Source organism: Homalodisca vitripennis, chromosome 5 (assembly GCF_021130785.1).
Source record: "Homalodisca vitripennis isolate AUS2020 chromosome 5, UT_GWSS_2.1, whole genome shotgun sequence".
In the NCBI taxonomy this organism is placed as follows: domain Eukaryota; kingdom Metazoa; phylum Arthropoda; class Insecta; order Hemiptera; family Cicadellidae; genus Homalodisca; species Homalodisca vitripennis.
This window is the reverse complement of record NC_060211.1, coordinates 100,885,253-100,902,397: the sequence shown is the minus strand read 5'-3', so window position 1 is coordinate 100,902,397 and position 17,145 is coordinate 100,885,253. Positions and strand designations below refer to the sequence as shown.

Sequence of the window (17,145 nt, the reverse complement as noted above, 5' to 3'; positions counted from 1 at the left end):
TTTAATTAGGGTTCACTTTTGGAAATATTCAATTTACACTGCATATGACTTTATATTATGACTTGTATTTCATAATTCTATTTTTCAGCATATTTGACTAATCTTCACTATATTCTTTGTTTTCTTACACACAGGTTGATTATATGCCTCTAAACGTTTCTAGATAAGTGTGATGAAAACTCCTTATAAAAGTTGGGTTTTTTATATCAGTTTAGTATAAAACACAACTCAACCTCACACCTGATATTGGTAATTGTGGCACCAATATGTATTTTGTTAATTAATGTTTTAATAAGCTCTAAAGTATGTTTTTAAAGATAGGTTTTCTTAAATTTGTAGTATAAAATGATCATTACAGTTGAGTTTTTTAATAAAAGCTCAAATTTGTTATTAGTGCAATATTTTTATTTAAAAAATATATACAATTATAAATTAGCACAAACATTTCACACAAATTAAACCAAAAGTATCTAAAGTTTTAAATTCCAAGTTTGTTGCAGAGTATGGTGTAGTAACTTTCATTACAGATATTTTTTTCCCTCCAATTAACATATAGAGTATTATTATTATTTATATTTATTGGTCTGAAAACATGGTATCAAATGTTTTTAGGCCAATATTAGTGTTAAATTACAAATTTACCTACAAAATTCAAATAAATAGATTGTTGGTTACATTGATGATTACATTGAAAATTATATCATCAGCTGGTCTTATCCACTATCAACATTACATTTTTGTTAGGTCCGCAAAAGGCTAAATAAAGTAGTAAGAATGCATTTAGAAGTGATAATTATTGAAGTACATATTTTAAATATTTGGAACATTGTGGAAATAAAATAAATTTAATTTCTTAAGAAGCCTGCGTTTATGTTGCTAAGATTGCTTGGCTGTTGTGTTGACAGACAATAACGTCCGATATAGAGCAATCAAATTAAATTATTACTGAAAAGTCCTAAAGCTCTGTTTTTTAAACTTTGCTGGAATTGCTTTAGTAATTTTGTTTAATAAGTTGACATATGAAGTTATTTATAGACTTTTGTTCCCATACAGCCAGACTATAAAGAAGCAGGAGTGTACCTCGCCAGGTACCAACATTGCCTGTCTCGGGCTGTCAGTCTACTTCGCAACTTTGTGACTAGCGTGTTGACACAGGCCACTCAGCAGACAGCTAGCTACCCCAGTAGTGATGCCAGCCACTATGCTCGTTTTCAAGCGTCTGCCCTAAAACTCAAACCTATTCTTCAGTTGGTTGAAAACCGCAGTTCAAAGTTTCCTGAGTAAGTTTTAAAAATAACTAAAAAATTGTTGATCGCTGTGACACGTTATTGTATATTTAGCTTTCTTATTTCTTTTAACAGTATAATATAGTGCCAATCATCCATGCTCTTTACTCAGTAATTAGGAAGAGGAAAATTGGGGCAAAGGATGTGCTCTTTGTAATAATTATTTTTTCATGATAGATTGGTTCATATGACTGTGACAATCCTAATATTTATAGCCTCTAAGTATCTTGTTTTCATTATGAAACAACATTGTCTCCTAAATTCTATTACAATACTTACTTCAACTAAGACTCTGGTATCAACCTTCACGTTTTTCAATTTTTCTCAATTCCAAATTCAAACAAGCTGGGCGCTTAAAATTTGTCAATTGATTAGTTTGATACACTTCAAATTGTGTATGAAAACTAAACAAATCATTTAAATACAGACTATTAGTTTTTGCTCTTTAAAGTGATGGGCCATGTTGAATAAAAAATTTACTTTATAGGATGTTGATTAATTTTGTTTTTCATTTTCTTCCTGATTACATGTTGTCTTTAGATTTAACCAGAATTTTCAATTAGCAAATCTCTTCTGTATCGCCAGTTAGAACTTGGCTGTTTTAAATGTTAATATATAAATCCAATAGGTTTATTTACTGGCCAGGTCATGCATTTTTGGCAAAAATTCAGTTTAATGGGTTTAGAGTTTAGTATACAAAAATATTTCAAATTCAAAAAATTGTAAATTGTAAATATATTATTAATATAGTATCTGTAGAGTTTAGCGTAGAGTCTGAAATCTGACACTGATACGAAGTGACCTCTGGAATCTACATTTGAAGATCCATCAAAAGTTAGAGACGAAAACGTTCAAAATTAACTCTGCATCGTTTCGACATCAGAAACACCCAGACTACAAAGGAGCTCAGTATGGTTACTCAGCAGCTATCCAGTGTAATCTAGATGAAATGGAGCTATACTCAATATTGACATGAATCAACCCTTCCCACCATAGCTATGTTAAGTGTAGAATACTCAGTTGCTCTGTTGTGCTTTGGAAATGTGTCTTAAACATTGTAATGCACTCAATTGTGCACCTGATGACACAATGAGAATATATCTTCATCAAGATTAAACTAGATCGATAAAAGATTATGCACTTGTAGCACCTGCTGAATGGACCATATAAGTCATCAGAGGAAATAAATGACTTAAACATTGCTTTACAACAATATTCTCTGGTGGTGTTTATTCTGTTTATTGAATAAGCTTTATGGTAATGTTGGTTTGGAAGTATAAATTGTCAGGTCACACGTTTTATTTGTAGTTTATATGTAGTTGTCAATAAAGATATTATGATTAATTAAATGAATGGAGAATAGACGAGAGTTGAAAATTTGTATACAAAAATATAATCAAGTGATATCCAAATTTTATATTATTAAAAGTAATTTCTCATTTTTTTAAGATAATCTTTTAAACTGGGTATTAAGCCCATTGGACCAGTATCAACCATCTACTAGTACAACCGCACAGAGTAACAATTAATCTCCTCCATAATCTGGGTATATATGGGTTAAATTAAACTGTGCATGACTATTTTTATATACTCAGATATCAATCAAATAACTAAATCATTTGGTCATTATACTCGAAACGGTACTCAATGATACTCATTGTCACATTGAAAACACTTTGCTGTAAAGCTCAATGTTAGGAAAAATGTTATCCTCCAGTTTATCCAAGCTTTCTAAAAGAAGCAATACGTTAAATAAAAAAAAAACCTCTTTAGAATACTGATAAAAGAATTTCCTAGGATTAACAATAATTGTTTAATTCATGAGTAATTCCATTAAAATCATCTACTTCTTAAAATGGACGATCCAAAGATGATAAAGCCAATTTATCTTTGAATATACTATATGGCAGGGCATTCCATAGTTTTGGCCCAAGAAAAAATAATCTTGAATGATCTTGATGTTAGTGAATATTGTTTAGGAGTCAGCATTTTGGCTACAATATTGTTGCACTCCTCGTGTTATGTCGGTGGATGTTTTGATACCTTAAGTTTTTTTGACGTCACCATAGCAACAGTTTATATACAATTATACAAGGGACTGTCATGGTAGGATGTTCTTCAAATTTTTGTTTATATTAATTTTAAAACCAATACCAGAGATACAAAATTCTGCTTTTTTTGTATTAATCCAATTTTATCATGTTCTTTTGAAATTTATTTCCCCATATTTCAGTACCATACTTTGAAGCAAAAAGTCTTTCATGTTTGGATGAAAAATGCAGTGGTTGTATGTTGGAAACCTTTTTGTTATATATTTGGCTCTCTAGATTCGGTGCTGTGAGGTCATAGTGTACTAACTCAAACATGTCTGACATTTTGTGGAATAGTAAAGCCTCTTGTTGCATGTTAGGTTAGAATGTGAACACATGTCAGTGTCGTATTCCAGCATTTGCTTGATGAGTGTAAATTATTGGTATTTGAACAAATTTCAACCAGATACATGTGCAATAGGTATGAGAATTTGCTGAGTGACTGTCAGCAACTGTATCTGGCCCAGAGGGAGAGTCTAATCAGCGAGAGTGTGCTTACAACAGTACGAGGGCTGGCAGCCAATATGTCTGGAGACCACTGCTCCCTCACACGTTCAGCATGTGCCTTCTTGATCCATGTGTCACAGGACGAGCTGCGGTTGTATCACCAGTTCTTCTCCTTCCCGTCGCCACTCTTCACGTAAGTTCATACAGCTACTAAAACAACTTAAGAACTTTAAGGTTAATATCTAGTTTTTATTAAAATGTGCTAAAAGATGTTTAATACACATATAATCATTTTTTAATTACATAACTGGGTTGCCTTAGGAACTAGTAGAATAAATAAATTATCCTAGTTGGGAGTCATTATTTTTGTATGTTCAATTTTACTATTTTATTTTGGTTTTAACTAGTATAAATAAATAAAAAATACCATTATTTAAGAGTTTTTCAGAATCGCTTGCGTCATAAATTTCTATAGTTAAAAGTAACATTAAAACTAACTTAGCTTAAACTAATAATTAAATTAAAACTATAAACGATTTAAACAGCTAAATCATTTTAAAACTATTTCAATGTCATCAATAAGGTACGGAAGATCATTATAAAGGGTAGGCTAAAATTAAGAAAAGCTTTTCCGGCCATTCTCTAGCCTAATTCTGGAAAAGTGTAGCTTTCCACACTGATGGACGCATCATTCAGCACCCTACACCCGGGAACGAAGTTTCTCACTCAGGTACTGCGGCTCCTTTAGAGACAAGACTTTGTGGAATATGCAATACGTCAGCATCCTGCAGAAGACTTCCAGGTGGACAGCCTCATGATAGGGGGACACGTGGTCAAAATGTGTGAGACAGTAAACGAACCTCTCTGCAGTGTTTTGCCAATTTTGAATCCTTCCCTTGTCCTCCCTTGAGAGGCTATTTCCATATGCTGGATAACAGTAGTAAAATACTGACAAAATTACTGACTGCATGAGCTTAACTTTTGCGGATTCTTTTAACAGGTTTCTAAACCTCAATGCCCAGCGTTTTGATCTTGTCACAAACCAACAGGGCCTGGCCTTCAAACATCACCTGCATCCCATGCTGGTTGAAGAACTGTATTGTATATCTTGTTGTTAAGCTATATTATGCAGAACCAAACTGAAAAAAGGGAACTGAAGCATACTATGTATTGGAAAGTATTTTTATAATGGCCTTTTTCTCTCAAAATTAGGCTCTACCATATTGCCTACAGAATCGATGAGTATCAGTTTCTATATAAATTAAAACTGTTTACAATAAATTAATTGTTGTTGTAGAATAATACGTTTCGTTATTTCTGAGAGGGATCGGAGTTTTGGGTTGGTAAAGTTAAAATTAAAAAGCTCATCAGTTTATTTTTTACATTAACCAAAGTTGCAAACTCAAGCCATTTTTGAACGGCTGTCATTTTTGACTTGGTTATCCGTTTGAGATCGGGTTTGCGGCTCTGTACTCTACTAATAATGACCTTTTATTTGATATGCATATCAAACTATGCTTACGTTTAAGATTTTCTTCTGACTCCTAGCGGGCCGCCCCCCTGAGGAAGTAGGGGATCACTGAATATGTGATAAAATAGACTTTTATGTCCAGTAACTTTGTGTAAGGTTTTGTAGCTCTATTTTAAATATTTTGAAAAATATTTAACCGACCCGGGACTTTTTGGACACCCTGTATATTACTGGGTTTGTAAAACAGCTGTTATGTAACACATACCCTACGAGTGGTAAAGTGGGGACTGAGGAGTGGTTGGTAAGGAATGTGGAGGGGGAAGTAAGTCAGCACTTCTTCTCCCTCTCTCTCACTTCCCCCCCCCCCCCCGCACAGATCACTTAACAGGTCGCTTTCAAAGCGGCTCATCTATAGCAATGATTAATCAGTACAATCGTAAAGTACCTAAAGAGCACAGGACTTGTAGAATTGTAGCTCTCTTAGTTTCCCTGCACTAGTAATAGTAAATTAAAATAAAAAGTATTTAATAAATTAATAACTTTTTATAATGATCAGTTTTAACTTAGATAGAAATAATGCAAGATACACAGGACACCCACACTTGTTCTAGATACCATGCACCTCATACAAGGAGCTTTCAATATTAATTATTAAAATTTCTTTCAAAATCAAATGGCATCATAACAAACAATCTAAAATTAAACATATACAGTTGAGCATAAAAAATCCGAACTAATTGAGACTGTGGTGGTTCAGATTCTGATTAGTTTGGATTTTTGAACATAACCTAGAAATTCCTAGTTACATTAAAAATGGTAGGATAAATAAATAAAAACACTTTATGTATTATTTAATGAATGTTTCCAAAGAATATTACGCACTATGAGACACAACACACAACTATGACAACACTATTCAAAAAGTGAAGGAACTGAATTGACTGATGACACTGACATAACGATACCAATGGGGTTAAAAATAGACGCCCACTAAGAATAGAGGGAGTGGATGGTTCAAAAATAAACTCTCCTAAGGTCATTATCCTCTCATGGCACCATGAAAAATACAGTTCACATGTTTAAAGTGGGCGTTTGGATTTTTACGTTTAGGATTTTTTACTTTTGGTTTATTGACGCTCTACTGTACATAGAATGGCTGTACCAAAACTTTGTTTCACTTAACACAAAGTAGAAATAACTGAATATGGTCCTCTAGATTGGGTCAGTGCACTTACTGAAGCATTTAATACTTTTAGGATGACGAAAAGTTTTGGTATTATTTAGATACACATATTTTTGAAGTGAGCAAATTTTATAATGGACATACCGAAGAAGACAATGGTGAAAATGGAGAAATGTAATTTTATAAATAAATCATGGGTGATTGCTATGTATTGTAAATACAACATTTGTTATCTAATTATACAGAATTAAATTGTCTATAACATGGTCATATTTATTAGTAGGCTAATGTTTTCAGCAGAACAGTTTAAAATTCATACATTTATTTCTTAAGTTTACCATCGGTTTACTATAATAACAAAAAATATTTTTAGTGTCAGAATTAACACTATTCTATTCCTTACATTATTTAGTAAAGGTTTTGTAACAAAATTCTAACTGTGATTTGACACTACAATTGGCGCACATTGTCAGTTTTACTAAAAATAGACAGATGTTATGTTGTACTGCCAACTTTAAAATAGTTTTGTGAGGGTAACAAGGATATGCCTGTATAGTAAATTATTTTCATTCCTCATATTTTCATTATTACGTGAGTATTACACAAAAGTCAGCAGGCGGGCAATCTTGTCTTTTCCTGTAAATTACTTGTGGGCTGATAACTTACTGCCGCTCATTCTAAAAGAGTGATATAGTAAACTGCTAAATAATGCTAAAAAAAAAAAAACATAAAGAAATATGAGCAATATCTTTAAATAATTTTAGGACTAGCTTTAAAATTTACTAGTCATAATTTCATAATATTATATGCCCTTATTTTTTATTATACTGAAGAACTGCACATTGTGAATCATATGTTTATAAGTGTTTAAAACAAATTCAGTATATTTTTTTTTACTTATTATTTTATAATTTTTACAATACCAAAATATTTAGGGTAAAATTATTATCCTTTTCTTCCTAATCTATAAAATATTTTATATTACCTATATTATAACATTTTTATAAATATATTACATTTTAAATTTAACCAAACCAAATTACATTTATTGACAATTCTTTTTATTTTCTTCTTCCGAACAGAAATACTATTAAATACACTTAAAATTTTGTAACAATCATTATATAACAGTGTTATTTTTTTCAACATTACCACCAATTTTAAAGTTAATAATGTATAAACAAGTAAATTATATTAATTCATTAACACAGCTGATAATAAACCTAATTTTTCGAATTTAACATTTGGGAAGTCAACGTCAAACGATAATTACTGAATCTAATGGTATAATAAATATGTGTATAATGCTATCTTTTGAATTTTGGCCCATTGTAAAGGAGTAAAAATGTAGCAGGAATAGTCTGGACTTTTTTTAGTCCCGTCACTACCACCTAATCCTACAAGAGTTAGTTTAATTTTTTTTAGTTGTGTCGGTATAGTTTTTGTAAATGTATTATAATTAAAACATTAATATGACATTTTGGTATTGTTTCAGATCATATTTAGAAGGCTTGTGCATCAGTTTGTACGATACATTGCGACCACTTGTGATTCACATGAAACATCTGGAAACTTTGGCTGAACAATGCTCGATACTTCGCCATGAGATGATACAAGAGCAAGTTCAAAACAACCGTATGTGTAACAATGTTTCATTTCCCTTAATACATGTAGGTGTAATGACGTTATCAACTTATAATTCGTACAGCAATGATGACAAAGGTTCCCTTATGAGTTGGATACAGTTAATGCGTAAAGCATAATGAAACAAGATATCCTTCTCTTTTCTGTTAAACTTTGCTGTGTGACTCATGTTATACTGCCTCATACGTTACACACCAATAGCAACAGATGACAGGTTGTACAAGTAATTCATTTGTTATAATTAGCATATGAGTAAACAAAAACTTCCTACAGAATAATTTTTTTGTCCTTATTGTGTTACTCTGGCTATAATACGAGGCACATTTTTTAATTAAGTACCATTTTGAAATACCGTTGGTGTCCTGCTTTAGTGCACTGTGTACCTACAACTGTTAGCAAGTCACATTTACCATTATAGAAAAATTAGATTGTGTTTACATCTGTTTATGCAAATATAAAATGCCTTCATCAATGGAGAGTCCTGCTAACTGTGAAGTACAAATTGTTGGTTATTTTCTTAGAGCTAAAGGAACGAAAGTAGTTGAAGTTCACCTTCAGAATTGTGAAGTGTACAGACAGAACATAATGAGTGCAAAAACAATGGGTACGTGTTTTAAAAGAGATTGAAATAATGATTTGTTTTATTTCCCTCCATCATGATGAGAAATGGAGTGTACGACCCTTATTGATCACTAACGATTTGAAATTTGTATTTAATTATTAAACTATTATAAAAAAAATATAGTTTACCTGCCTTTCCACATGCAGCAAAATGAACTCAAAACTCTCATCACAAGATTTGGCTGGAAACAGTTTGATAACCCTCCATACAACACCAAACTAGTACCTATTGACTTTTATGTGCTTTTGCAACTGAAGAAGCATCTTAAAGGTTAGCGTACCTATGACAATAGTGTCTAATCGATCATCTTGTGGTTGCTTAAATCAGATGGCAAACTTCTATGATGATGGAATACAAGAGGTTGTTTTTAAATATAATAACTACCTTAATATTGATGGGGTTATGTAGAATAATAGATAAAAGAGTGGGCTTTTATATAAAAATGAAATTGTTAGACAAAGTTAACTTCGTTATATATCAAAACAGTATGTAGTTAAAAAGAACATGCCTCATATAATTTAATGTACAGATCTCAACATTCTATTTCAATTCTAGACTTATTTACCAATTAAAACCTTCTTCATCCAAAAGTCTTATATTAAAAATGTTTGTTTACAAACTCAAAAGACAAACAGCAATGACGTCAATGTTGTGTGTGTTTTTCTATGAAGGAATTTTGACAGAAACTGAACTTAAATAGTAGAAAAGAATGAACAGCTTTAACAAGATTGATTCTACCAATATTCCTAAGAATTTATTTAAAAAAAAGCTTGACTTCAAAATGTTACATCTAAAAGTATGGGTGTGTAAAGAGGGCAACTTGATTTCTTTGTATTTAATATCTATGGATGGACTATATCTACGGTTGATATTACCACAATTTTTTTTAAATGTCTCTGTATTGCAGTTGCACGTACGGAGCAATTCATTTTGCAGAGAGAATTCAGACTGAAAAATAGGTTATAATCATTGCAAAATCAAATTAATGAAATAGTTTTAAGGTATTTGGAAGCAGTTAAGTTTGTTTGATCTGTATTTGAAGCAGTAAAATACTGTACTCAGATACAAGACAAGCAAGAGCCTCTACGAGCCCACCAACCTTCTTAGGTTGAGATGATAACTGACAAAACATGTTAAATATTGGGAACTTGAGGTCATTTGGAGAATAATTTGTGAATTCAGTAGATTATATTGTCAGCCATTCATTTAAAGATATCGCAAGAATTTTCTGAACTATATACTGAAATAGTTCTTCAAATTGTGTGATGGAAAGATTTTACTGTAAAAAAAAAACAAACTAATATTCACTAATGTTAAAACACCCTTGAACACCCTTGTTTACAGTATGTATTATATATTACTTACAATAAGTATGTATTGTTACAGCTGCTGCTCTTGAAGCATTTGGACGAGTGGCTGAACAGCTGCTGCAAGATGTGCAAGAGAGATTGGTGTTCCGAGCACATCTCTACCTCAAGACTGACATTGCCGACTACAATCCCTCCCCAGGAGACCTAGCATATCCTGAGAAACTGGAGATGATGGAGGTAATTAAGTATATTACTTATAATCATTTAAATAAAAAATATATTTATTGTCTTTCAGTACTTTTGTGTATTTTTTAGAGTATAGCGCAATCGCTCCATGAGCAGGAGATGGCAGCTCTGAGCAGGAGTGAATCTCGAGCCTCTCTTGTCTCTATGGGCTCTACCACATCGCAGGAGATCGCCCGGATCACCACCAATCAGAGACACTTACCAACAAGTAGGTGTTTGTCCACTAGTTTCTTACAGCAAAATGTAAATGTTTTTTAAATAATAAAAATTGTGGATTTTACTTCTTAAACAAAGTAAATGTTATGAAATTCCTTCCAAAATGATTGTTGTAATGTGAGCAAATATTTGTTTTAGAGTCTCATTATGTCAAAATACTAGTTAAAATTACTATATATGACTTTGAGTGGACAATCTAGTGGACAAGAACAATGACATTTACTGTACTGTAAAATCCTTAATTGGGGAGAGTTGTAAATAAAAAAAAAATGGAAAATGTGATTGCTAATTGGAGAAAGCGTAATCCATTATTTAGTTTTAGTCTAAGTGTATTTGAATTTTAATGAAGACCATTACTTTACTAATGATATTTCATTGTAAGTTATATTATTTAGAGGTTTATTATAGATCTCACTAAAGGTATGAGCAGTATTGATGTATTAATTGTTTCATACATTTGTATTTAATACAATATTGTGTTATGTAATTGCTGACTTGTGAAAATTTATTTAAATTTAACTGATTTTATCAAAATGTATGAATATTAGGTTGTAATAGTTCAAGGTAGAGCAATATTTACTCAATTAAAGTGCATTGTGCAGGCTCGCCAGGAGATCTGCATGGCATGTGGTATCCTCCAGTCAGACGGACTTTGGTCTGTTTGTCCAGACTGTACCGGTGCATAGAGCGGCCCATCTTCCAAGGGCTGTCACAAGAGGCTCTTACCATGTGCATTCAGAGCATAAACAATGCAGCCGACACTATCAAAACCAATAAGGTACATCAAGCGGGTGTTTCTACTTGGTCATGAATTAGTATAATGATGCATTTTTAACAAGCAGAGAAAGCTTGTGATATAAATAAATTTTAAGAGGCGGCCTTACTGGTAGCCATCATGATTTTAGCCCCAATAGAAGCTCAGCTGAAATTACAAATAATTGTCCTCTCAGCTCGGCAGGTCTAAGCTGGTGACCCACTGGGTTCTGCGTCTCCACTTGGTGATTGCAAGATCGTCTATGTCATTTTTACTCTTATTTAAATGGCAGTATTTGACCTTTGGCTCAGTCTAAAGGACTGAGATTTAAATGCAATTCTCGAACACGTACAAAGTTTATTAGCTTTAAGCTTAAAACCTTTTTCAAAGGGTTGTTTATTATTTTCTTTTAAACCTACCAAGTAGTATGTAATTAAAGTTCTAGTTTGACCTAATTTAAAAGTATTTTAATATTTTTTCAAGTTTGCAAAATAAAAATACAATGTTTGAAGTAAGTATCCAATATTAACAGAATATAAAAACGTTTCCTTATTTTGAGGATTGACTCCACCAAATGCACTAGTATTCTAATAAACTGATAGGTTACACAGAAGCTACAATGGCACTGATACTCGGATAAAAATCAACTAAATCTAAATTATTTTTTCTACGGTCTGTGCTGCAAATAGGAAAATGTTTAATTTCGTTCCTTATTTGGTGCATAGATTGCAGCGTTTTCCAGCCATAACTAGTAAGGACTGAGTTTTATAACTATGCAATACAGAGGGTCACACATAGTGGAAACAGTGAGGGCCATTAAGAGCCATAACCAACTAAATCGATAAATAATGTAGCACTTGTACTCTAGCATACAAAAAAGTATAATAAATTCTAGGTCTAATTAATTTTGCTGAATTTTCAAAGTTAAGAAGTGTATAAGTTTTAACTTATTACTAATCTCAATTAAAGGAAAGAATATTGTTAGATATTAAAAGTTTTACTCATGTGAAAGTGTATTTTACTATCACTATTTATAATAGGACAATTTTAGGAAACTTCAGTTACTTTCAAAATGACTCAAATTTCATGAGCCAAGCAAAGTTTATAAAAATTCAGATTGACTAAATTCACAATTGCTTGTGAAGTAGCAGGTTAGGTCTTGGTGAAATTTATTTCTTCACCATCAACTTGCCAGTAAAGGAATCTTTAATTAATATATGTGGCATTGAACAAGAAACATGTTTTACTTTTGGAATGACAGGATATTCAGTATGGGTTAGTTTGGATGTAAGAGCTCCCCCTGCCGAGATCCCATGATGAGTAGTTACAGGCACCTATCCTGTCAGGTAGTAGGCTTGTCACCTTGGAAGAAGGGTTTAACTTTATTTCAGCCTCTTCCAGTCAAAGCGGGTAGGGGGAATTTAAACTCCTTCATGTTTAATCTTAAAAACTCTTTAATATTAAGAGATTCCCACGCAATCTTACAGTCACCCTTCGCAGTCTATCAATCAGTTTATCTTAACATTTGCATTAGTGATAAGCTGCTCCTGAACATCAATTGGGTTGCCCAGATTTAACTGACACATCGGTTTTTTATGTATATACAGTGGAACCTCGATAAGTCGGATTGATCGGGACCGCGGCCGATCCGTGTTACCAAAAATCCGGGTGATCCGGAGAATTAGGTAAAAATTAATAAAATACGGTATACTTACAGATAAACTCCATTATGATTGTAAAAACATCAAATATATGCACATTTAATTATTATTAATCCTTACAGTACATTTATAACTGTTCATTTCCTGGTAAAAAACTCAGTCAGCTTTGGTTGTGCCAATGTCGTCTGCCGCTTGCGTGCTGTGCGATCCCGCAGTCTCTTCAACAATTCAGCCGGCGATGTTTCTGCCTGCCGCTCGAAATAAACCATTAGTTCGTTTAGTTTGGTCACTGCATCCCCATGACTCATCACTGGATCTTCAATGTCCCCGTCTGCCTCCTCAGCGTCTGATTCATTAGCATCAGGTAAAAACGACGCGATCACTTCCTCGTCAGTAAGTGGACAGGGTCAGGATTTGGGGAAATACGCGTCTGTTATTGTTTCCGAGAATCCGGGACAATGACCGCCACTCGGCCGCCGTGTGCCATGAGTCCCATACTCATCGTCGTACAGTCCCATCAAATACTGATGCAACATCGATTCACGGATACTATACCACTCAAAAATATTGCGTTTTTATTATTGAAATGTTTGTCTGATTTTTTATTTTTTAATTGAAAATCGGTCCGGGCTAGCCGGACTTCCGGGTTAACGGGAGCCGACTTATCGGGGTTGTACTGTAGGTGCTACTGACAGGTCTAAATCGGCCAGAAGTGAACACTCTTCCTAGGGTGACCTTGTATAGAAACATATGACTAAACTTAAAAAATAAAACTATTAACAACATTGTTGACATAATTTTCTGGCAGTAAAGATACAATATAAAATTCATACAATTTTTATTTCAAATCAAGAAGTATGAGTTAATAATCTTAGTTATATTTACAAAATTTATTAAATGGTTTAGATCTATAACTTGAAAGTTGTTGAAGATATTTTTAATCATAGTTATAGAGAAATGAAACAATAATATTGTAGACAGCCATAACATAATATAAGTAAAAATAATATGATATATTGTTTTTATTTCAGACTTCTTTAGATGGAGAATTATTTCAAATTAAACATCTTCTGATTCTCAGAGAACAAATTGCTCCATTTCAGGTGGATTTTACTGTCAAAGAAATGAGCTTTGATTTTAGTAAAGTGAAAACAGCAGGTAAGAATACATATAAAATTATGTCATTCAAGTTTTCATGTATATAAATATGTGTATATATTTTCATGTATATTAAGGTTTTAACAAATTGTTTGAACCCAAACAGCTTGAGAGAGAGAGAAATCTTTATTTTCAAAATCTTCAAGATTTCAAATGGTGTCAAGTACAACAACAAATATAATATAATTAAATAAAAAAGTAAAATATATATATATATATATATATATATATATATATATATATATATATATATATAAAACATCAGCAAGAAACACATTAAGTTGTTAGTAAATACAAATTAAACACATCAATCCCATAAAAAAATTTAGGTTATAAAAAGGTCTACCCAGTAGCCATTGGTGAAGTTTTTTTTAATCATTTTTAATTTTTCACTCTTAATTTCATCTGGTAGACTGTTGTAAAATTTTGATCTCATATACAAAGGGTTCTTCTCAAATAATTTTCTAGTGTGGTTAGGTAGGGTGAAGTTTCCTCCATGTCTTGTGCTATAGTGATGTAGATCTTTTTTTCGTTGAAGCTGTCTTCCAATGACATTAATAATGGTTTCTGCTATGTACAAGCTTACAATGGTCAAAATTTTCCATTTCTTGAATATTTGTCTGCAATTGGATGTCTGTTTTACATCAAAGTTAACGTCACACAGTTGAGTTTGGTACTAGGCTTTAACTTTCTTTTCTGTTAAAAATTATAGAGTATGGATAATTTAGTTTTTAACATTTAATATAATTTAATCATTTTTAATGTTACTGATTGATCTAAAGTAGGCTGTTATTAATTTCTAATTTTAGATTATAAGTTTATTCATGTCTGTTGGAACGAGAATGTATAAAAATATAAAACAATTAAATAATTACATGCAATACAATTTAAAATACTTAGGACTTGCTGAATTATAGTACAATATGCCTGTGCTCTTAATGATATGAATTAATAGAGTTTGATAAAGCTTTTGAAAGATAGATTTATTTTGAACACCCTCTATTATTTAAAGTTTTAGTCCAGTAAAATAAGGATGCAACCTCGGAATGAAAGATAATAAGCTAAAAATTTGCATACGTCTTTATTTTGATGGTATAAAACTTACCTCAAAAGTCTCATATAATCACGTGTACGCGTCTTTAGATATTTAAGGTCAAATTTCACGAAAATCAGTTTTTTGAAAATATCTCGTTTCCCTTACGCTAAATGACTTTGAAGGTGGTTAGAGAAATTGTAGAACGGAAAATTCTCTTCAACTTTTGTCTGAAGTAATTTTATGTACGTTCAACCCTTTTTGAGATACAGCGCAAAGAGTAGGGGACCGCTTACCTGTATATACGATAATGCGAGGTCAGCGAGTAGAATACAATAAATAAATGAGTTATATTGTTAATTATTCACTTAATATTATTATTATTACTTAATACTATTATTATTATTATCATTATTATTAAATTTTTATTATTATTTATTATTTAATATTCCATATTTATAGATATTAATTATAAATTAAATATTCTCTAAATAATACTTATTTTATTTTTACCAAACATACAATATTAAAAAAATAATTTTCTTCCATATTCCTAGATTACTATGAATATTATACCATATGAATATTATATCATCGATGGTGGATTTTTCTTGCATCGCGTTGTATGGAATAAAGATGATACTATCTCTCATATTTTGAATAAATACGTCAAATATTTAAAAACACATTATGGGTCAAGTATTGTTGTTGTATTTGATGGTTACTCAGACTACACTAAAAGAACATTAAAGCAATGGAACAATTAAGAAGAACTGCTGGTGTTTCAAAATCTTATGAACTCCGCTTTGATGAAACAATGGAATGAAAAATATTTATAGACATGCTTATCAACAAAATAAAAACTGTTAATATCACTACAAAACAAGCCAGAGATGATGGTGATGTTCTCATTGTAGAAACAGCTATTGCAGTCTGAACTTAAAAAAACTTCTGTCATTGTAGGAGAAGATATTGATTTGAAAAAGATTTCTTGTTGATGTGATTGAGCACGTCCTATCAAGATAACTAGCAAATCAATATCTTCTCCTACAATGACAGAAGAAGAACTGCTGGTGTTTCAAAATCTTATGAACTCCGCTTTGATGAAACAATGGAATGAAAAATATTTATAGACATGCTTATCAACAAAATAAAAACTGTTAATATCACTACAAAACAAGCCAGTGATGATGGTGATGTTCTCATTGTAGAAACAGCTATTGCAGTCTGAACTTAAAAAAAACTTCTGTCATTGTAGGAGAAGATATTGATTTGCTAGTTATCTTGATAGGACGTGCTCAATCACATCAACAAGAAATCTTTTTCAAATCAATATCTTCTCCTACAATGACAGAAGTTTTTTTAAGTTCAGACTGCAATAGCTGTTTCTACAATGAGAACATCACCATCATCTCTGGCTTGTTTTGTAGTGATATTAACAGTTTTTATTTTGTTGATAAGCATGTCTATAAATATTTTTCATTCCATTGTTTCATCAAAGCGGAGTTCATAAGATTTTGAAACACCAGCAGTTCTTCTTAATTGTTCCATTGCTTTAATGTTCTTAGTGTAGTCTGAGTAACCATCAAATACAACAACAATACTTGACCCATAATGTGTTTTTTAATATTTGACGTATTTATTCAAAATATGAGAGATAGTATCATCTTTATTCCATACAACGCGATGCAAGAAAAATCCACCATCGATGATATAATATTCATATGGTATAATATTCATAGTAATATAGGAATATGGAAGAAAATTATTTTTTTAATATTGTATGTTTGGTAAAAATAAAATAAGTATTATTTAGAGAATATTTAATTTATAATTAATATCTATAAATATGGAATATTAAATAATAAATAATAATAAAAATTTAATAATAATGATAATAATAATAATAGTATTAAGTAATAATAATAATATTAAGTGAATAATTAACAATATAACTCATTTATTTATTGTATTCTACTCGCTGACCTCGCATTATCGTATATACAGGTAAGCGGTCCCCTACT

General features: G+C 31.5%; 1 protein-coding gene across 1 annotated transcript in view; it reads left to right on the top strand.

Moving 5' to 3' along the window:
• Window positions 1-17,145, top strand: part of LOC124362563 (conserved oligomeric Golgi complex subunit 3-like) — a 32,891-nt gene that overhangs the window by 14,832 nt on the left and 914 nt on the right. The window contains exons 6-12 of the mRNA XM_046817181.1: window positions 1,054-1,280; window positions 3,798-4,016; window positions 7,973-8,112; window positions 10,130-10,290; window positions 10,369-10,507; window positions 11,118-11,293; window positions 13,962-14,088. Of these exons, the coding sequence (XP_046673137.1) occupies window positions 1,054-1,280; window positions 3,798-4,016; window positions 7,973-8,112; window positions 10,130-10,290; window positions 10,369-10,507; window positions 11,118-11,293; window positions 13,962-14,088 (1,189 nt within the window). The remainder of the gene's footprint in view (window positions 1-1,053; window positions 1,281-3,797; window positions 4,017-7,972; window positions 8,113-10,129; window positions 10,291-10,368; window positions 10,508-11,117; window positions 11,294-13,961; window positions 14,089-17,145) is intronic.